At 34.3% G+C, this 22,269-nt stretch overlaps 1 protein-coding gene across 3 annotated transcripts in view; it reads left to right on the plus strand.

The window, feature by feature from the left end:
• Window positions 1-21,872, plus strand: part of XNP (ATRX chromatin remodeler XNP) — a 77,772-nt gene extending 55,900 nt beyond the window's left edge. For all 3 annotated transcript variants that reach the window (XM_072536174.1, XM_072536180.1, XM_072536187.1), the window contains 9 exons: window positions 117-418; window positions 495-650; window positions 9,656-9,931; window positions 10,136-10,380; window positions 13,188-13,391; window positions 14,032-14,227; window positions 15,907-16,067; window positions 18,013-18,179; window positions 20,925-21,872. In XM_072536174.1, the coding sequence (XP_072392275.1) occupies window positions 117-418; window positions 495-650; window positions 9,656-9,931; window positions 10,136-10,380; window positions 13,188-13,391; window positions 14,032-14,227; window positions 15,907-16,067; window positions 18,013-18,179; window positions 20,925-21,057 (1,840 nt within the window). In that variant the 3' untranslated portion in view covers window positions 21,058-21,872. The remainder of the gene's footprint in view (window positions 1-116; window positions 419-494; window positions 651-9,655; window positions 9,932-10,135; window positions 10,381-13,187; window positions 13,392-14,031; window positions 14,228-15,906; window positions 16,068-18,012; window positions 18,180-20,924) is intronic.
• Window positions 21,873-22,269: the final 397 nt, after the last annotated feature.

Raw genomic sequence — 22,269 nt, forward strand, 5'->3', positions numbered from 1 at the left:
TAGAGTAAAATAGTATACAGGGAAAAATACAATGTGTAGCATTATTATTTCAATCCATAAACTTTTGTGACAGTTCATTTTGTCGCCCCTTAAAATTGTTTATTGCTTTATTTCAGGAAAAGATCTCACGTACTGCACAAACTCCTCGACGGCGTCGTCCAACGTAGAGATTATTCCGTTTTAGAACCATATTTACCACCAAAATACGAATACGTTCTCTTCTTGAAACTATCCGATGTCCAGATCAAAATATACAAGTGTTACATGGAAAAATACGCGCGCAAAAACGAAGGTTCGACCCGAACGTCGTTCTTGTTCAACGATTTTCAACAATTGCAGAGGATATGCACTCATCCGAGGGTTCTCTTGGATAAGTCGATAGAGAGAAAAGAGAAAAGCGAAGATGAAGATTCTGAAGGTAAGTGTCTGCAAAAATATTAAAGTGCAAGGAAATCTTTTAATATCACCACCAACTTTTCTTTTCTTATTGTTAGGTTCGTTAAGAGACTTCATTGACGACGACGAAGATTCCATTGCGAAAAGTACTTCATCTAGTTCCGAATCCGGTAGCGAGAGCGACGGATCCGATAGCGGAAATCAAAAGAAGAAACCCACCAGGTCGAGAGTGACTAGAGCTCGAGCAGCACAAAGTAAGTAGTCTTACAAATTTGACAATAACGGTGATTACAAGTTAATGAAAAAGGAATATTTGGTCAATTATAGGGATTTATTTTTGTTTAAATGCAATTATAAAAAATATGTTTCTTTCAAGTGGAATCTCTTCTAAACTCACTAAACATCTCAGCAGTGATCTTCTCAAAGTAACAAGTATATAAACTTGCAGTATTGCAACATAGATCTGTTATATATTCAATTCTTTGAATTAACACTTTGACTGCGCAGTTTTTAGGGATAATATATGCCTGGCGCGGAGGAGTATTTTTATAAAAATGCTGATGAATTTGTTGTTAGGAGGACGGTGTTAATATTTAAAATGATATATACAGGGTGTTAAGTAATTTTTTATTTGCGACTCACATGTGCGCCATGCGCACCCTGGTAAGATTTTGTTGCTATGTGCTGACTGGCGCTCATGTGAGTCTTACTAATTTGGTTTCTATTTTTGTCAACAAATAAATAAAAGTCAACTAAAATAAGAATATCTATATATTGCACAAAAAACATTACAGTTTTCCAGTCAAAATAGTTTAAAAATATTTTTATAATTCAAAAAAGTAAAAATTTATAACCTGAGTACTCATTGACTCATTGTATAACAAATGTGAATTTGATAGCATTAGTTGGAGGAAATGTATTCCTAATTTTTTGTACCACCTCAACGTCATTCTGTCACAGGGGTAGTAGGAACTCCTCCCATATGTATTGTAATGAAATGGGGAGCAGGTTTGCTCTTTGTTTGTTTTTTTTTGTCTATATATTCAATCGTGTCGTTTCCAAATTCGTTGGAGAAATACAAACCGTCCCTTTTGTCTTTCCCTTTTCCTATCAATATGTTATTACAGTAGGCCGCAACTGTTTCATATTTCTTTAATTTTTGTGCTATTACTCCTGTAGGATTTTCTTTTCGTTTGACATTGAGAGTGCCAGTGCAGTATGTACTTCGTTTGGTTAAATAGTGAGCTAACTCATATGAATTATAAAAGTTGTCCATGTAGACACTATGTCCAGAATCTAGATAGTCCTCCAATAGATACTGAACCACTTTACTTGATGGCTGCTCCTTCTTCTTCTTAAAGTGTCCTCTCCTCAATGGAGGTTGGCTACTACAATTTTAAACTCTTCTCTATTTTCAGCTGTTCTTATTAGCTGTTCAAAATTTAGCCCTGTCCATTGTCGGATGTTTCTGAGCCACGATAGTCTTTTCCTTCCTAGGCCTCTCTTTCCCTCGATTTTTCCTTTCACTATAAGTTGGGCATATTGGTACTTATTATTTCTCAGTATGTGGCCTAGGTATGATGTTTTTCTAACTTTTACTGTGTTAAAAAGTTCTCTTTCCTTGCTTATTCTATGCAGCACTTCTTCGTTTGAGGTATGCGATGTCCATGAAATTTTGAGTATTCTCCGGTAGATCCATATTTCAAAGGCCTCCAATTTATTTACGGTTGATGTTTTAAGGGTCCAAGTTTCAACTGCATATAGAAGAGTCGACCAGACGTAACATTTTGATAAACGTAGTCGAATTTCGAGTTTTATTCGAGAATCACAAAGCAGTTTTTTTATTTTTTCGAAGTGACCACCAAAGTTTTTAAAATTGAACCGTTTGGTCCAGTTAATATGTATAACTTTATTCTGTATTTATGGCGTTTTTTTTATGTACTGGCGAAAAATCAGACGCCCACGCCATAGTACCATTGACTCATCCAGATACTAATAATTAAAGTTTCAAGAATCTAAATCCAGAGTTTAATTTTTATCAGACTATCTGTAGAATTTTGTTGGTCATTATTGGTAAAATGTAGACATCTCATGATTAATAGAAATCTGTCACGACTCATGTGCTCAGCGAAGCATTTTATATTAAACAGATAATGCTAATAATACTACTATCGGTTTACAGCGTTCTCCGACGCCTTCCGACTCCTAACTGCCATTCTTCTCTATTTAACCATAGGCCTGGAGGAATTTCTCTTTCCTCTAGTTCTTTTTCAATTCCCTCCCTCCAGCTTCTTCTCGGCCTTCCTCTTCTCCCTTGTGGTGTCCACGTCAAAATCTGTTTCGGAATCCTGTCATCTGGCATTCTCTGTACATGGCCGTACCATATTAACTGTTTTGTTTTTATGTCATCAACTATTGTATGCTTAACTCCCATCATTTCTCGTATTCTCCCATTTGGTATCCGATCTCTTCTTGATTTGCCTGCTGCTCTTCTCCAGAAGTCCATTTCTGTTTCTGCTGCTCATAATGCTAATAATAACAGATAATTATATAAAACAGATAATAATTACTTTTCCAGTAATCTTGTCATCTATTTAACTTTATTGTTCCTGTGTGCAACACTAGTGCTAAAAAAGTCAACATTTCTTCTAATGTAACAGGTTTCCATCGTGTCACTCTGGACTTCTTAGTAATTCCTTCCGAACAAAAAAGCTTTTCAAAATAACGATTAGTTTCCTCAACAAATATTCGGAGTCGATAGGTTCCTTATTGCCTGGAATTGATTATAGAAGTTGCTTTTTTTTAGTCAACTGGAACGTTTCCCCCAGTATATCGGACCACTGCAAAATACCATCAATAACATCATTTGTAATCGCCGACTCTTGAATGGATATATCATCAATTGCACCTATAACATTTTTTTGTAACAAAGTACGATAAGAATCAATTACCTATATTACCTTCCTCATCGTATGTATACTCTTCCGAATTCGATTCACCCCAACCCCAGTCCTGACCAGTTATATCAAAATCTGAATAATCATCATCGGAATTCTGCAATATGTTTAAAAGTTCTTCTTCTGTTAAAGGTATCTTAAGTTTTTTTGAAGTTATACTTCTATACGCACGGTTCCATCCATCCATCCAATGGCGCTACAGCCCAAATCGGGCCTTGGCCTCCTTCAACAGGCTTCTCCAACCATCTCTATTTACCGCTGTTCTTTTCCATGAACGCGTTCCCAGGCAGTTCCTGGCATCCTCATCGACTTCATCTTCCCATCTCCTTTTAGGTCTTCCAACAGGTCTTTTTCCCTGCATTCTTGCATTTAGTAATTTTCTGGGGATTCCATTCTCATGCATGCGGACCACGTGCCCTGCCCATCGTAATCTCTGCAGTTTAGTATGTTGTGCTAGAGTTGGTTCGCTATATTGCTCGTATATTTCTCTATTGTACCTAATTCGCCACTTGTTGTTTTCACTTATTGGGCCCAGGATCCTACGTAATATTTTTCTTTCAAACACATCTAATGCATTGGCAGATTTCTGTGTCACCACCCATGTTTCGCAACCATAACTTACTATGGGCCTGATTATTGTTTTATAGACCCGGAGTTTTGTTTTCCGGTGTACGTCTCGCGATTTGAATATGTGGCCCATCGCGAAATAGGCTTTATTTGCCAGCACAAGCCTTCTATTTATTTCCGGTTCTTCTTCATTGCTTGCGACCAGATCCATTCCTAGGTATGTGAATCTATTTACATGTTCTATATCGTCAATAAAGTGTTGTTGCACCGGTCTATTTGATCTGGTTTGTATGAGTAGTTTTGTTTTATTTGTATTTATTGCTAGCCCTACTGCTTCTGCACTCTGTTTCAACTCAACGTAGGTTTCTTCCGCTGCATTCATTGTTCTGCTCATTATGTTTATGTCATCTGCGTATGCTGCTAATTGGGTAGACTTGTTTGTAAGTATGTTATTTCCGCTCACCGTCAACCGTCTAATTACATATTCCAGAACAAGATTAAAGAGCGTTGGAGCTAGTCCGTCGCCTTGTTTCAGTCCTTGCGTTATCGTAAACGCATCAGTGATCCGTCCCTGAATACATACCTGTGCTTCTGTTTCTGTCATTGTCATTTGCAACGCACGGTTGGCGTTGGAAATTTGCACAAGAGTGAATCTGTGAAACCATTACATATGTAAGATAATGAGTAAGAGAGAGACATACGATATATTTTTTCTCTCTTCCTCTCTCGAGAATAAAAATGTTCCTTTTGTATATGTATTTAATATTATAACTATATTATATTATATATAATATTATATATATAATATGATATATATTAATATTATTATTTATGTGATATGTTTTGTATTATATATTAAATGTTCATAATTATTTTAGGCTTTTGTATTTCAAAATAATCACTGTATGACAGACAACTGTCAATTTTGAAATCCGTTAGTATCATATCGCTCCTTAAATACAAAAGTCACACATTCCAAAAAATATCAAAACTGATTTTTTTGCATAAAATGCATCTTAACCGATGAAACTTTAATATTTCGCTCAACCAGCCGTCGTTTTATGATCAAAAGCACCCGTAAACCCACATACGTTAGTTTTGTTTTGTACCGTTTCTGTAACTGAGTTTCGTGCAAAACTACCACATCCTCAGTTGCCATCAGATATTTGACACGAATGCACGCATTTTTTATGAAAAACTAACACATTCCAAAAAACTGCTAAAAGACAGGTAAAATTATATATTCAAAAGTGCCACATTCAAAAATACATTCGTATTGCAGATCACATACACGTAAGTATCTTATCATTTTTATGTGCAATAGTACAATATTTTAAAATAGGTTAGTTTTTCGTTTATAAATTTTATATTCTCTCTTATTTTTGTATACAATACTACCACATTTTGAATTATGTTAGTTTTGCAAAAAATAATTAGAATTATTTTCTTATTTCTTTATTCTAAAGTTACATATTTCGAAATATGGTATCTTTGTATTTGAAAGTGATCTCTAAATAGATTTTATTTTATATATTAAAAAGCAATTTTTAGTTTTACTGTTGTTTTATCGGAAAGTTTTTGTAGTTTTTGGAGTAATCTTATGGGTTAAACAAAATAATTTAGAAATCTTAAAACCAATTAAATTTTACTTACCCATATAGATACATTATAACGCCTATTTACGAGAAAGTAAATTGTTTGATACAGGTAGGTACTTATAATTAATTTTTATTTTCATAATGGCAAGAAGAGCGCAACGTATTTTGGACATGATACCACCAATAAATGACCCTCGAGATGAACAGCAATCTTCTTCAACAATACGACCTAGTGAACTGGATTCAATTGACATTCAGACTGACAATATTATTTATCATGAATATGATGCTAATAGCATTAGCTCTCTACCGGACAGTCAGTTATCTTTAGACATTCTGAACTGCGTTGAAAATAACGAAGATATTTAAGCAACGCCTCCAAATCACAGAATATTCAATAAACCATCTTTAGTCATTAAAGAAACAGACTCAGACAGTGATTCTTCCTCTGGTGAATCTTCTAGCTCTTCGAGCAGTTCCAGTTCTAGTTCTTCAAGTAGCTCCAGTTCTACAAATAACCTAAAAGATTTCTCATCCGATGATAGTGTCAAAGATCCTACGTATGAAGATCTATTTTGTGAAAACCGCAAAGCCCAGTCAGATTCCGATGAAGAACAACAACCACAAGCACAGTTACCTGGCATTCAAGACTTTCCGCAATCAGCCGTGGATAACCAGAAGTTACTTAATATTAATTCACCATCACCCGGAGTTGACGATCAGCCACCTAGCGTTGACGAGCACCCATCTAGCATCGGTGAGCAGTCTCCTAGTGTTGATGATGAATCGCGCAGTAGGTGTCGTAAAAGAAAAGCAGAACCGCTTTTATGGAAACGAAACCAGAGCAAGCTATTGAAAAACAAAGGTATGTCCTATACTTCTATGTCCAAGTCTAAGAAAGTTTATGATGCCAAAAAAATGGGTCCTGTATGTTTCGATAAATGTAAATTAAAATGTTCTACAGAGTTTACGTTTGAAGAAAGAAAACACATCTTTGAAAGGTTCTGGGAGTGCGGTGATCTGGAAATCCAATGACAGTTTATTCAAGATCACATGACCAAGGTAGAACCACAATATAGATACGTTCGTGAAGGTAGCAGTCGCAAAAATTACAATCACTCATTTTATCTGACTCGGAATAATATGGGTATGTAAAGTATTCTTCATGAATACCCTTGCAATCTCAGACACTATGATCAGAACCGTTGTCAAAAAACAGTCCGAAACTGGTGTGCACCTTAAAGATAACAGGGGAAAACATAACAACCATAAGACACTAGACTCAGAGCTGACCGATGGTGTCAAAGCACACATCAATTCAATACCCCGCATAGAAAGTCATTACTGTAGGTCGCGATCGACTCGGGAGTATATTGAGGGCGGGTTAACAGTCGCGGCACTACATCGACATTACGTAGACAAATGTGAATCTGAAGGTAGACCACACGTTTCATATCAAGTATACTACAACATATTTATACATGATTTTAACTTATCTTTCTGGCAGCCCAAGAAGGATCAATGCGAAGATTGCATGGCTTACCAAAACGCTGAAGATAAATCGTTAATACAAGAAACTTACGACGAGCACCTGAAGCAAAAGACTCTCGCTAGAGCTGAAAAAGATAGAGATAAAGAGCTTGTGAGTAATACCTTCGTAGTGGCTGTGTACGACCTCCAAGCGGTGATGCCTTGTCCACGTGGTGATGTGTCGAGCTTCTATTATACGTCTAAATTAAATCTACTTAATTTCACAGTAACCGAGCTCGGTACAAAGGACACAACTTGTTTTGTATGGCACGAGGGAGAAGGAGCCCGAGGTATTAATGAAATTGGCTCCTGTGTTCTAATGTATCTTAGAAAATTGAATGACAATGTCACGGAACCTTGTGATGTCACTTTCTATAGCGATAATTGCTGTGGCCAACAAAAGAACAAATTCATGCTGGCAATGTACCAATACGCAACTCAAGAATTGCCAAACATCAAGAGTATTACTCATAAGTTCCTAGTAAAAGGGCACACCCAAAACGAAGGAGACTCTGTTCATTCTGTCATCCAACGTAACATTACGAGAGCATTGAAATCATCTCCAATTTACGTTCCAGACCAGTATATCACTCTGATATGAACAGCAAAGAAAACTGCAAAGCCTTATACTGTTGAAGAACTGACACATGAGAATTTTTTTGACCTCAAACCTCTGTGTACAGGAAACTACAATATAGATGATGATGGCAATAAATTCAAATAGGCCGATATAAAGATTCTGAAGGCGGATAAAGTAAGCAATGGCATATTTTTCTTTAAAAGTTCCTACGAAGAGGAAGAGTTCAGGTCGGTATCTACGTCGAGAACACGCCGCACGAAGTCAACGGCAGTGCCTGATAATAATTTTACTCTAAACCAACTTTACACTGAAAAGCTTACAGTTCCTGAAGCAAAGAAGCAAGGCATTCTAAAGCTAATCCAAAAAAACGTAGTGCCAAGATTTTATGAATATTTTTATGATAATCTCTAAATTAGTGCACAAGTTACTGTTGTTAACTGATTTTTAATGTTTTCGTTAAGTTTTTTTTATCCTTTACGAGCATTACGCTCAATGTAGTTTTAAGAAAACGTTTTATAAAAATATTTTTGTAAGAACCACGTTTATGTGCTTCATACGGTTGTGATTAGTGTAGATCATGGAAATGATTATTTTGAAGGTGTCTTTCTCCTTAGTGCCTTATTTTATAAGACTATAACTGCTAATAATACTATTTTAAGATAAAGTTACCTCTGTTTCTCTTAAAGGTTTTTGCTTAAAAGGTTAAGTTTTGTTTTTAACGTAAATTTATTCCTCTTATCTACTACTATAGGTAATATTAAAGACTTAATTGATGATCTCATGATAAAATTAACAATTATTTGTTTTCCCTTAGCAAGTTTAGTATGTAATAAGTTAGTATGTGCCTTTTTTTTTAATAAATTTACATTTTGTAAGGTTGACAACCGAAAATAAAACTCAAATTTTCCTAATTATGGTGGTTTAATTTTTAAAATTTCAATGTTATCGACGACAAAGTCTATATACAAAACTAACTTATTTGCATTTTTTTTGGACAGTCCATTCGAGCTATGGTTAAGATTGCTTTATTGATATAGGCTATTTAATTACGCATCTTTTGGTACCAACAAAATCTACCTAATACACATAGTTTATACAAAAATCATAAAGTAATCCAAATTATTTTTGTAAATGCCTCTCCTGTACAATTTGCTTATTTTGACTTGTGGTGCTTTTGTATTTAAGGAGCGATATCTAATTGGCAATTCTTTTACGTGTTTGGTTCATACGCTGGTGTACGTGAGTTCGAATCCCAATATGAATTTCCTTTTTTATTTTTGAAATATTTAAAAACCTCACGTTAATGTTATTAAATATATGTAATATACGCAAAAATGCTAAATTTTAAAATAAAATGAAAATTTACAACATAATCCGAGTTGTTGGTTTTTTATTTTTATCTTCGTAAAGTAAGTTATGTATATTGGCAGTTTTAAATACTTATGAATATTGCATTTTAATTTGTATTGTATTATTATATTGAATTATGTTGCAGTGTATTGTATTGTAATTTTTATAATAATAACAAAATAAACAATGAATTTTACTGCAGATTATGTGTAAAAAAATTTTTTGCATTCAACTCCTTTTATACATATATGAAAATAAAAATATATATTTTCATTAAAATATTGATACAATCCTTCATTTACTATACTCCTATTACAGGTCAAATGTTTATATACAGCAAACGATGCACCCTATACCTATATACCTAATTATTTTTCTCTTTCTGCTCTCTCTTGCCTATAGCATTAAATATGTAATGATTGTGCAGATTGACTCGCATACATATTTGTAACGGCGAACGTGTGTATAGAAGTATAACTTCTACCGGCAGTCCCAACGGACCGCCACACCCGTTTTTTTTTGTTTTGATGGACCTGCCACATCATTATCCATATTTAGTTAAAAAAAAAAAGAAAAACCTAAAACGGTTAATAGTTTTAGGTAAGTTATGTTCTTCTAAACAACATGCTCACTTTTGTATTTATAATTATTTACATATTTCTATTGTTTAATTCCAGAGAGAGAAAATGGTGAAGAAGACAGCGAACCAGAAGTGATAGTAGAAAACAAAGAGTGGTTCCAAGAGTTTTGTGACGGAGAGGAATTAGACAATATTAAAAATAGCGGTAAACTGACGCTGCTTTTCGAAATTCTCAAAGAGTGCGAGGAGATCGGTGATAAAGTGTTAGTGTTTTCGCAATCGTTGTACGCGTTAAACTGTATAGAATATTTCCTCGCTAAAGTCGACGAAGCTACTCAACAAAACCAGACGGAAAAAGTTGGAGGATATAAAGGTTAGTGTTGGCATCTATAGCAAATTTATGTGCAAAATTTGATAGAATGGTTTAATTTAAACTAACGCTAATTACGACCTTGTCTTGATGATTTACAATTTCCCATAAAAGCAACTCTACAACAAGAACAGGTCTTGTTAGTCGTAGTAAATTAATATGTCACATATGTTCTGTTTCATAACGTATTTTTTTTTGTTTCTACAGGTAGCTGGTCCTTAGGATTAGACTATTTTAGGTTAGACGGATCTTCCAGTTGTGATAACAGGGCGTACTGGTGCGATTCGTTCAACAATCCCGAAAACACCAGAGCTCGTCTCTTTCTCATCTCCACCAAAGCTGGCGGGCTTGGTATCAACTTAGTGTCGGCTAATCGTGTAATAATATTCGATGTTTCATGGAATCCGTCGCACGATCTGCAAAGTATATATAGAGTGTATAGATTTGGACAGGTGAGTACCTATAGGTTAGTTAGGCTTGTATAAAAATACAAATTGTTCCGAGAAATCGAAATTTTTATTTAATTAGTACGCGAGTGCAACAGGCTCCTGTTTCAGAAGATCTTACACCACTTGATTTTTATTTTCTGTAGAAAATATTATACAAAAATTACAAAAGCATATCTGATGAACTTTATCGGAAATGCACGACACTATCTATTCATACTGCTGTCTAATATGAAATCGCCTCTTGTTGGAAACCTTACCCACGTCCCAGCTGAAATTGCACTGCAGTTTGAATCGTGTGGTCACTCTTCGATCAGGCAAGAAAAGAAATTTTACCCCTTTGACTCATGGCTTCTACATTTGTAGACATAATTTTCCAGTATCCGCCCTACCCACAATTCGCTTCGTTTTACTGTTGTGTAATATTATATACATCCACAGACATTCTGTAATAAGTATTGCCTAGTTGACAGCGACTTCTAGCAAAGAGAAGCATCGATTTATAACAGCTGTATACATGTTGGTTACTGTGTTACACGTTCTATTCAGGTAAACTCTCGTAATTCCATAATTCTATCAAAAATTATTTATCATCCAGTCAATTTTATGTTTTTATTTGGAGTGCAAGTATTATATTATTAGATTTATATAAAAATTTTCGTCATATATTTCTTAAAGTAACTATAACAGGTCCCTAAATTGTGGTGTCTCCCATTGTAGACAATTGTATTAAGGAAAAGAATGAAGATGTTATAATTCCAAGAGAAATTGGAGATCTTTTACCTAATGATATGGATATAGTTAAACAACCAGACGAATTCCATGATGTTATCAAGGACATAATTGTTGATGAGGAACATTTGACTCCAAATTCTGAAGATTACGAATATAGTTTAGAAGAATAACAATCAGTTCAAAACCTTTCGCTTAAGAATGAAATTTATCCAATAAACTACTTCGTGAAATATATTTTACAGAAAAGATATTCGAAAAAATGGTCGATTGTACCAATATTTATGCGTTTCAGAATAATGATAATCATTTCTCACCAACCAATCTGAAAGAGCTGAAATCTTTCTTTGAAGTTTCCATGTCTATATATGTACTGGAATAAATTATTTAAGGTGGCAATATTTCACTACACAATGTAGAGTTGTTTTGTTCAATTGGCTGGATAATAAGCCAGTAGCATTGGCTTCAAACTATGTAGGAATAGGAGACCAAGACAAAGCAAAACGTTGGGATAAAACTACAAGATAATGAATTGAACCGACGTCAAATAGTGAATGAATACAATACTTCAATGAGCGGTGTCGATAAAGCTGATGCCCTTATATCATTATCTTCTTTTTCCTATGCCTTCCCCATTAACGGAGGTTGGCGACCACATTTTTAAAAGCTTCTCTGTCTTTTGCAACGTGGAATAATTCGTCTACAGTCATGTTTGTCCAGTCTCGAATATTTCGCAGCCATGACTTCCTCTTTCTACCTATTCCCTTTTTGCCATCGACTCAACCCTGCATGATGACCTGCAGAAGACTATATTTATTATTTCTCAGTATGTGTCCAAGGTATGCAGTCTTGCGTACTTTTATCGTTCTCAACAATTTTTTGTCTCGACCAATTCTTCTCAGCACTTCCTCATTGGTGACCCTGGCAGTCCATGGAATTCTCAACATTCTCCGGTATATCCAAAGTTCAAAGGCTTCAATCTTCTTAACTATTTGCGCTTTTAGTGTCCATGTTTCTACCCCGTACAATAGTTATATCATTATACCGAACAAAAATTAGCTCTAAAAAAATGGACATTGGGAATGATATTTAATGCGGTGGATCAGACACTTCGTTAGAGTACAGACATGTTTGCCATTTACTTAGTCGCCCAATGAAAAACAACTAGATTGATTGCACTTCAGCATGGAGGTGCTCATAAAGCTGGGCAATGGCATTTCCAGGAAGAAAGTAGGGAGGACTTCAAAAGATTAGGTTCCTGTTCAACTGAGTCTAACTAGGACTGAAGTAAGGCCTCTTGAAGCTGTACAATTAGGTAATATAAATCAGATGCCTGAGCACACCGGGGTGTCTTTTACTGGACGATGCAAGAATGTTGGCTGCAAGGGAAAGTCTAAATACACATTTTATTAAATTTTTACTGTGTTTTCATTTTTCAATAAATACCATAATTTAGTTCATTTACTACCATGTCTACAATTGTAGACATTATTTTTTTGTATACTAGAGGGGCAAATTTAAAAAAAAAACGATTCCAATTATGTTTTACCATAATTTTTATCTGTGAAAACAAAAACTTGTGAGTCAAAGGGTTAAAAACAGCCATAGATGTTGATTGCCAGTTATGAAATTTCAATAGTAAGTGTTTTACTCAAGGTAATTTGAACATAAACACTAAAATGTTTTATTCGGAGATTTGTAATACGTAGATTGAAATCTTATACAGGGTCGCATAAAAGTTACTACTTTCTGAATTACATTGATTGTTTTTAACAAATTCTAAGATTTTTTAATCGTTACAATATTTATAAGTTCCGTTTTGGGTTCTTCGGTTCCTTTGAGCTATGTAAGTTCGTCGAAAATTTCAGAACAAATTAGAAAAACGAATGTGCCGCTTCTGATAATACTAATGATACATAGTTACTGAATTATATTTATGTTTACGATATATTTTATACCTATCCGTCCAACCAATAATTTCTTATCAAATTGGGTTGTGTACAATTTATTCAGCAGATAAAACAATATTCAACTTAACCGGTAAAGGTAATGTAATGTTTTTAAGTGAAAGATATTTTCAGATTAAACCCTCCTACATTTATCGTTTTGTAACGTACGGCGCCATGGAAATGAAGATCTACGAAAGGCAAGTGACAAAACAAGCCATTTCGAAGAGAGTCATCGACGAACAACAAATCGACAGGCATTACAACCAGAACGACTTACAAGAATTGTACAAAGGTGATTTGGAACCGACCGATAGACCACTACCTATGGTACCAAAGGTAAATATAGCCTAATTTATTTTAGTTTTAAACCCGAATTATCTTAAAAGTGCTTATCAGTTCGGAATGTGTCTACAAATGTTTCAAAGACTGTAGCAAATGAAGTTTTGGCTTTTTTTAGCCCCAGATGTCCCTGACTTAGTCCTGTTCATTTTGGTTGAATGAAAAAAATTGTTCATAAAATTACCCCTCATAAAACTTCCACAAATGATTTATTATTTATGTGTCCCCAGTAGCTCAAAATCAGTCCTAAACTAATACACAAAGATTTTCTTGGGACGGTCCTGATACTGATAAAATATATGACGTTGTAAACTGTTCTGAATTTTATCAGTTTTTAAGAAAATTAGGTACAAAATTAAATTTAATCTGCCCAAAAATAAATGCTTTCTGGAATAATCCTTCAAACAGAAGAAACTAAGTTATTGACATAAACAGACTATTCTATTGATTCTTAGCGTTGTTTTTTTCTTGACCTTTATTGTCTACTATTAGTCATGGGAGTAAATCATAATTTTAATTGAAAATATCTTTCTCCAATTTGAAACATCAAATATTAAATACGTGTCAATTAAAATTGACAACAGAAGGGCTACAAGAAAATAATTTCTGAATCATATATATTTACCTTTCTTTTTAGGATGTCTTACTGGGTGAGATGCTGCAGAAATACGAAAACGTCATCTTCAAGTATCACTTGCATCAATCGCTTCTCGAGAACAAAGAGGCCGAAGGTCTTAATGAGGAAGAGAGAAAAGCCGCTTGGGAGGAATTCGAAAACGAGAAAGTGCTCAGAAAAACCACAGCTTCGAGCTACCTTGGACAAGGTGTGGCGGGTATGTAGAGAATTTGTTTATTTATTAAATTGCAGGACTTTTTCAATTGCGTGGCAACGTCGCAAACGAGCGCAGTGACGTGACTTGCTAAACAATGGCACATTGTTTCGTAAAGTTATACGATGTTTTTTAGAATGAGTTTTATATAATTATAGTAAGTGACAAGTACTGAATAACCCAGTAATACTGAGTTTATTACAACAATTTTTAGGGTTAGGTAAGTAATTGATTAAAATTTCAGAAAAGTCGAAACGGTGGGAAAAATGTAAAAAATTTATCAACTAATGATTTCCTCTAGAAGTATTTCATTATACTTATACCTCGTACCAAACTGCCGCTTGAGTATGTGGAGGATGAGGTAAAGGAAGTAATCTTCTTCCCATAATGTCCTAGATATTTTCAATGGGTGAAATATCCGGAGAGCTAGGGGGCCAATGCAACAAATCGTCTTGATTGAATCGTCTTCAACATTGGATAATGTAATTCTGGCCGTATATGGTCGCACAGTATGTTGTTGGAAAAGGTAGTTGGGGAGCGTCTCTATATAAGACAGAACATGTGGATCCACCACCTCCTGGATGTAACGCACTCTGTTCATGTTGCCTCTGATCAACACTAAAGGTGATCTGCTTCCATAAGCAATAGCCCCCATACTATATTTACAACAGTGTGTTGACCATGTCTTTTCATAGAAAATTGAGATCCTCCTCATCTTTCACATTTATTTGGGAAGCTAGATTCATTATTCAAAACAATGGTATGTCATTCTAGGTTCCAGTGTAGCCGTTCTCTGCACCAAACCTAGGAGTAAGAGGTAGAACAAACTGAGGATGGTGTTAAGGTAGTTCAGAACTTCTAATCTATCTGACGATGAACAGTTCGCATTGTAATATACGTTCTATGCTCTCGAATCTATTGGTCTCCAATTGACCTTATGTCAATGTAAGTGAAGCGGTCCCAGAGAGACCAAAGCCTAAAGCAGTGATCTTGATGTGGGGCCGTTCTTCTGACACACCCTGTACCTCTAGCTCTTTGTGTACGGTCTTCCTGATTCCATACCCGACAACAAACCACCACCGTATTGACACTTCTATGTACCCTTGTAGCTATTTCCGTGAAGGAAAAATCGGCCTAACGCAAGTCACTATTCGCCCCCTATCAAACTCGCTAAGCTGTGGGAAATGTTCTCGTCTTTTCATTCTAGGCATAATGAACAGATTAAAACATCTCTTCGTAACGTATTATGTAATGATCAAATACCAATTGTAACACAATTAACGCTTACTTATAACAAACCACCACCGTATTGACACTTATATGTACCCTTGTAGCTATTTCCGTAAACGAAAAATCGGCCTCACACAAGTCACTATTCGCCCCCTATCAAACTCGCTAAGCTGTGGAAAATGTGCTCGTCTTTTCATTCTAGGCATAATGAACAGATTAAAACATCTCTTCGTAACGTATTATGTAATGATCAAATACCAATTGTAACACAATTAACGCTTACTTACTTTATTGTAAGAACAGACATTCATCACAAAAATTGATAGTTTTGTCCACAAAAAGTGATAGTTTGAAAAACTTATAGTTTTTGTCCCAACATAAACAAAGATATTCCTAAAAATTAGATGACATTTAGCGATTGTTCTTTCTGAAATTGTTTCTTATATTCAAAGGTGTCGTCGGTATCCAAGGAATGAGTGCACAAGCTATCAATTCGGCGCTGATGAACATCGTTCGAAGGGACAACCCCACATGGTCGGAGCACCAGATTAAAGGTATCATCCCTGCACTTGTCAAGCAGCTACAAGTTCAAATCGAAGAACAGGATATGTCGGTGAGTATTTCCTTTAGTATGAGTATTTAGTATAATATTATTTTATAGTATAAACATAATATATTGACTATTTATTATTTAATGACTTTCTTGGGATAAAACTGGGTCGTATTTGTGCATTATACCAACAAATATAGACACCTGTAAAAGATTACTTCGTATTTAGATGATGCCCTCAATTTTAAATATAAATAAACAGGATTTGTAACCCAGTCGATAGCGGCGCAGATAATAATTAAATTGTTTGGGACAACACAGGACAGGACATAAGTGCTACCGCATAATTGCACACAAAATTCGTACCGTTTATATGATCTTAATGGCATTCTATTACTTGTACTTAAGTGTTGACTATATTAGAATAGTGCCTAGGTAGTGATGGAGTTTACAAGTCAGTAAACCAGATAAAAATATTTTAAACAATAAAATTTATGAGGTAATCCTTAATGTATGTCATTCCTGTATTATAATACGGAATACAAAACCTTTTATACATAAACGACTAAAAATAAAATATATATACATCGGTTTATAGCGTTCTCTGTCGCTTCCCGACTGCTAACTGCCACTAATCTCTGTCAGCCCTCATATTATCAGTTAACTCTCCCATTTCCATTTCTTTTTCTATGCTTCTCTCCAACCTTTTCTAGGTATCCTCCTTCTTCTTCTTCCCCTTGATGATCATTCCAAAATCTGTTTTGGTAATCTTCCCTCGTCCATGCGTTGTACGTGACCGTGCCTAATTAGTTGTTTAGTTTTGATATCGTCTAATAATTATCACTATATCACAATATGCCACCTTTTCTATTCTTGGTCTTCCTGCTGCTTTTCTCTAGAAATCTATCTCTGTAGCTATGATTAGCTTTTTTGTTTTATCTTTGATCTGCCATACTTCATTTCCATATTTTATTTATACTTTTGATAAAGGAGTTAAAGATTTTTTTTTATTTTATTTTATATGATTTGTAAAAGTGATTGGTCTAAATATCTACATTTTTGTGTAACTGTCAATTGTCGATTTAATCGACATTCTTATATACCTGTCTGTAAAATATTTATTTTACTAATCGTCTAAAATTGATCTTATCTTTTCTTAGATATCTAGAAATTTAAGTTCTTTACATCAGCAGCTGTTAGTATTTTTACAGCACTTCTCGGTATTGTAGTCCCGAAAGTCTTTTTTTCTTCTTCTTTGAACGCCTCTCCTATCGGAGATTGGATATCATTAGGGCGATTCTAATTTTATTTACTGCTGCTTTGAATAATTTGTTAGTGGTACAGCCAAACCACTCTCTTAATACTTCACTCAAACCGAAAGTAATCCCCATCAGATATAATATACTTATGCAACAGCTTTGTCTAATCCTCAAGGCACTTTTTGTTTGTTACCCTAAGCTCTTCCAGCGATGTGGTTTTTATCTCCTCAATCGTGCCAAATCTCCACACTTTCATGGTCTTTTTTCCAGTTTTGGTAACAGGAAAAAGTCGTAGGGGGCTAAGTCAGGTAAATATAGTGGCTGAGGCGTAATAACGGTGTTGTTTTTGAACAAAAATCCACGAAAAAGCAATAACATGTGAGGTGGCGTATTATCGTTATGCATTACCTATCATTTTTTCGAATCGCTTCACAAAAACATACAAGATAATATTTGCCTTGACCTTAGAAGCTTTTGGCAATAATGTATGATGTATCACGCCAGTGTAACATCAGAAAATAGTTTTTTTTTATGACATTACATGGCACAGTCGAACACTTTTTAAACTTCGAAGAACACTGTAAATTGGAATACATGTGATATTCAATAGCATTTTTGATTAAGACTCTCGTTTAAGCAGAGTTTAGTACCTTTCTAAAACCTCTGAGAAAAAATTTCTTTTAATTATCCAATAAAATTTTGAGATATGATAAAAGTTTTTAAGTTAAAAAAAATTTTCCGATTTCCAGATGTACCAGCGCGTAGTTCAAGAAATCAACCTGATGCAACAAGCTAAATTGAAAGAATCTATGTACCAACAACAAATGATGAAGCTGTATCAGCAGCAGTATCTTTACCAGAAGCAACAGCAAGCAGTATTAGGAAATATGAAGCTTAACCCGCAACAACTCCAAAGGTAAGTCGCATATTCGATATATTTTTGAGGTTAGATTAGGCTAGGTTTTTTGCAATTGTTCACTTTGAATTCTTCAAATTAGTTGTTAGTCTAGTGTGCTTGTCTACAAAGTATCGATAATAAAGCGAAACGTTTAAAAATCGTACAAAGAACGCTTACCTGTGAAATAATATGGTTCCCCAAAACCTTGTTTTTTTCTAGCTAGAATAATCGTTCCAAACAGTGATAATTTAGGGAACCAATAACACTTTCTTGTATAACACCAACTTTTGAATATTTTTTATTACCCTTCATTAAATTTCAGTTAAATCTTTGACCTGAATCTTCTGTTTTATACTGTGTTATCATGCTAACAAAGAATATAGATGCATAAGAAGGACAGTTCAAATGGGCGATTTGGTTACGGTTATTATATTTCAGGCAAAAGAAAAATACTTTGAATGATCAGTTTAACCTACACAAGAAAGTTAAAGAACTGGCAGGACTAAGAAAACAAAATCCCACTTGTGCAATTCTGGATAGACACGGGACTGCTATAACACATACGGACCAGAAAGTACAAAGATGGGCAGAATATATCGACGAATTGTTCGATGATTAAAGAGGAGATCTGGAGCACATAGAACTTACGTCAGAAGAAATAGGTCCATATATTACAAAAGAAGAAGTTTCGCCAAGTAAGAAATCTTATGATTTCTCTTGTTGCTTCCCAATTTGTTTTACGAGGATTACGATAAGTTCCCTTGATAAGCTCATTGCCTGTCTCGATGGTCTGAACAAGACACCTCATCTAAGACATGCCATTTTTTAACAGTTTGGTGTTTGTAGTGCCCAGGTCAGATGGTAGGCATTCGTATCATAGCCAATGATTAATTTCAGTTCATTTTTCATGCAATCTCTCACTAGCTGTTCCAACTCCCTTGATAGTTGTTCGGGATCATCATATGAGAGGTATGCTCGTCTGAGAACTATCTCCTTCATAACTCCTCCCTCTATGACCTTTATCTTTACCGTCGTTCAGTCTGTGGAACAGAGATCACAACCAGTCTTCTGTGTTAAGGACTTGATTTTGCCTCTTTAGACGGGTCATGATGGTTTTTTCATCAAGCTCATTCTCGGTTACGCGGGTGAGGACTATGGGGCGCTTGGGCATATTATTTGGATCAATTATATTTAAGTTTGCCCTCCCACAGGCCCTCAATAGTCTTCACCACTTCAGTCGTTCATTTTTTTTTGTATACTCGTTAGTCCCTTTGCTCAACGATGTTTTATGGAACTGCAGAAGTTCATTTTGACCTCCGATAGAAGCCTCATCAAGTGCTTAATCCAGTTTATTAATGATCAAATTTGCTTGAGCCCGATCTAGTTGATTATCAGAATGGTGTCTGTGTGCTACTACCATTCTGAATACTTTTGTCAGGGTGCTTTATAACCTAGTGTGCCCGTTAGAGCCTCTTGGTTTCATAGCAACTCTGTTACGATTCTGAATACTTTCAATAATCCACCATTCTGAATACTTTTGTCAGGGTGCTTTATGACCTAGTGTGCTCGTTAGAGCCTCTTGATTTCTTAGGAACTCTGTTACGAGGAGGTGATGGTATTCTCTCAACGTCTGTTTTTATCCTCGAGTGTTACTGATTGTGAAATAAAGAACTGAGAGAGGGCCATAGAAGAAGATCTATGGAACAACCGGTCTAAGTGGCGATTGGAAGTCGGAAAACGGCGGAGAACGTTATAAACCGACAAGTAGTAGTAGTAGTGTTACTGATTTGGTTTCCTTGGGATTTGCTATGGTCCATGTCCCAGCAGCCATTTTTGCCTTTTTTTCTCATCTTTCTTTGTTGAGCTCTATAGAGGCGTTATTTGAGACTTTTATTTTTTTTATTTAAAAATCCGAAATTATACTTCACAATTTCGAATTTTCAAATTGTAAAAAATAAGTCTTTGGTGTATGTGCTAAAAACCAATTCTAGCGTACTAACAAGATCAGGAATTGTTTTTTGATCGAAACCCCTTTTTTCGACTTTTAATTAATTTTATTTATAGTTTATAAGAAGAGAGTTTTAATTATGTTATTTGTAGATTTGTACATATTTAATTTAAACATTTGAATCATAATATTTTTTCTAAAAAGATTCATTTATTAAAAGTTAAAATAATATTTTATTTTCTTGAAAAAATTTTATAAAACGCAAAAATTTAATCCTATTCTACGACCACGCGGCATCTATATATAAAAATATGTAAAGTTGCATTTGTTGTCCCACTCTTTCATATTTTAAAAGCAGTAATAGCGCTGACGTGAGCGCTCCCTAGTGGTACAAATAAGGAACTAAAATCTAGATCAACCTCTGATTCTTTTCTATAACATGTGTATAACCTTTTCCGACGCTAAAAAGTGACAGTGAAAGATCCTTCTATATGCGTTTATATTCTTTGATACTAGTGTTACAAAAAATAGCAAAGATTTTTTTAATTTCCATATTTAATAAAACTCCAACAGAAATATTATGATTATTATTGCTATCTGATCATTCACTATGATCAATAACCAAGTTAGTTCTATATACAAAATATTGAGCAGAGATGAGTAATTAATTTCCTTTGCTTATATTTTATCGTAAAACATTTTTAACTGTCCTAATATACACGTGGTGGTTTAGATTCCGATGTACTGAAAAATTACTAATTTGCAATGAATCAGAACTAATTTTACTATAACTAATCGATGTTTTTTAATTGTAGTCTCTACGCCGCTCCGCTAAATCCAATGAATCAGATGAATTACTTTGCTGGCAACAATCAGTACCTAAACATACCCAGCACCTCTTCGAACCAAAGGAGGCGTCCACAAGATGTTATAGAATTGAATGACTGACACATGGAGTAGTTTAAATGTGATATAAATTAGATGGATTTTTCTAAAGTTTCTTACGGAACTTATAATCTGCATCTTCAAAAAGTGTCTTTTTACTAGCGAAAAAAATGAACACCCTAACAGTAAACTTTGCTTGAATTATATTTTTAATCAGAAACAAATATTTTATTAAGACATGCAAAAATATTTCAAAATTGCAAAAGTAGCGTTATTAGAAACAAGGTAACTGGTAAACTTGGTTCCACTGAGCCCAAATTTTGACAGATGACGTTTAAATGTTAGTACATCCGAAATCATTATAATTTTACATCAGTGGCGCCATCTATATATTAAGCTCGGGACTTATCAAGTAATTTCGTACATAATTTCCGAATTTTTAATAGTTTAATCACTACTACATTGTTCTATATAATAATCATAATTTTTAATGAATAATTGTGTAAATTTTTGTAAACAGTACTTTTTCTATTTTTATCTTTCGAAAAAAGTGGAATTAATAACTTACGTTTGTATTAATGCACAAAAAGAATATTTTAATCTGTTGAACAGTTTTCAATATCAAATAATAATGATTGGTTTAAAAATAATACAGCACTCAATAGTGATAAAACGCACAATTTTTTATTAAAATATGTTGTAACACAAACTCTTAATAGTTGTTTCAACTATTGCAACCGATTTACAATTCATCTGTAAAAAGTTAACTTTCTCGCCTAAATTGTCCTATTTTTGGGTTTAATCTTCTCATTTCTATTACAAGAGTTTAATTAAATTAAACTGTATTAAATAAATTACAGCAATTAGTATAAATAATTTACTTAATTAGTTTAATTAAAGTGATTTAATTGAAATGACTTTATTAATTTAACTAAAAAGTCTACTTAAATTGAGTTCGTTATTATCTAAGTCTTTAATTGACTGAGTTGATTAATTTAGTTTAAGTGATTTAATTGAAGAGCACATTTTACTGACCTTATTAAAAATTATAATATTAGTTGGAGTTCAGTATTAACTAAACTTAATTAAAGCTATGTAATTTAGGTTAATTGTTATATATTCAATTTGAGGTGAATTTAATGGAGTTTATGATTGCTTAATCCTTTAATTGAATTAATTAATTTAATTAAAGCGTCTATTTAGTGATTTATTTTAAAATTATACAATTAGATGGCTTCAGATCTTTAGATGGCCCCCCTTTCTCTCGTATCTTTG

The sequence above is a fragment of the Diabrotica undecimpunctata genome, chromosome 1 (genome assembly GCF_040954645.1).
Source record: "Diabrotica undecimpunctata isolate CICGRU chromosome 1, icDiaUnde3, whole genome shotgun sequence".
In the NCBI taxonomy this organism is placed as follows: Eukaryota; Metazoa; Arthropoda; class Insecta; order Coleoptera; family Chrysomelidae; genus Diabrotica; species Diabrotica undecimpunctata.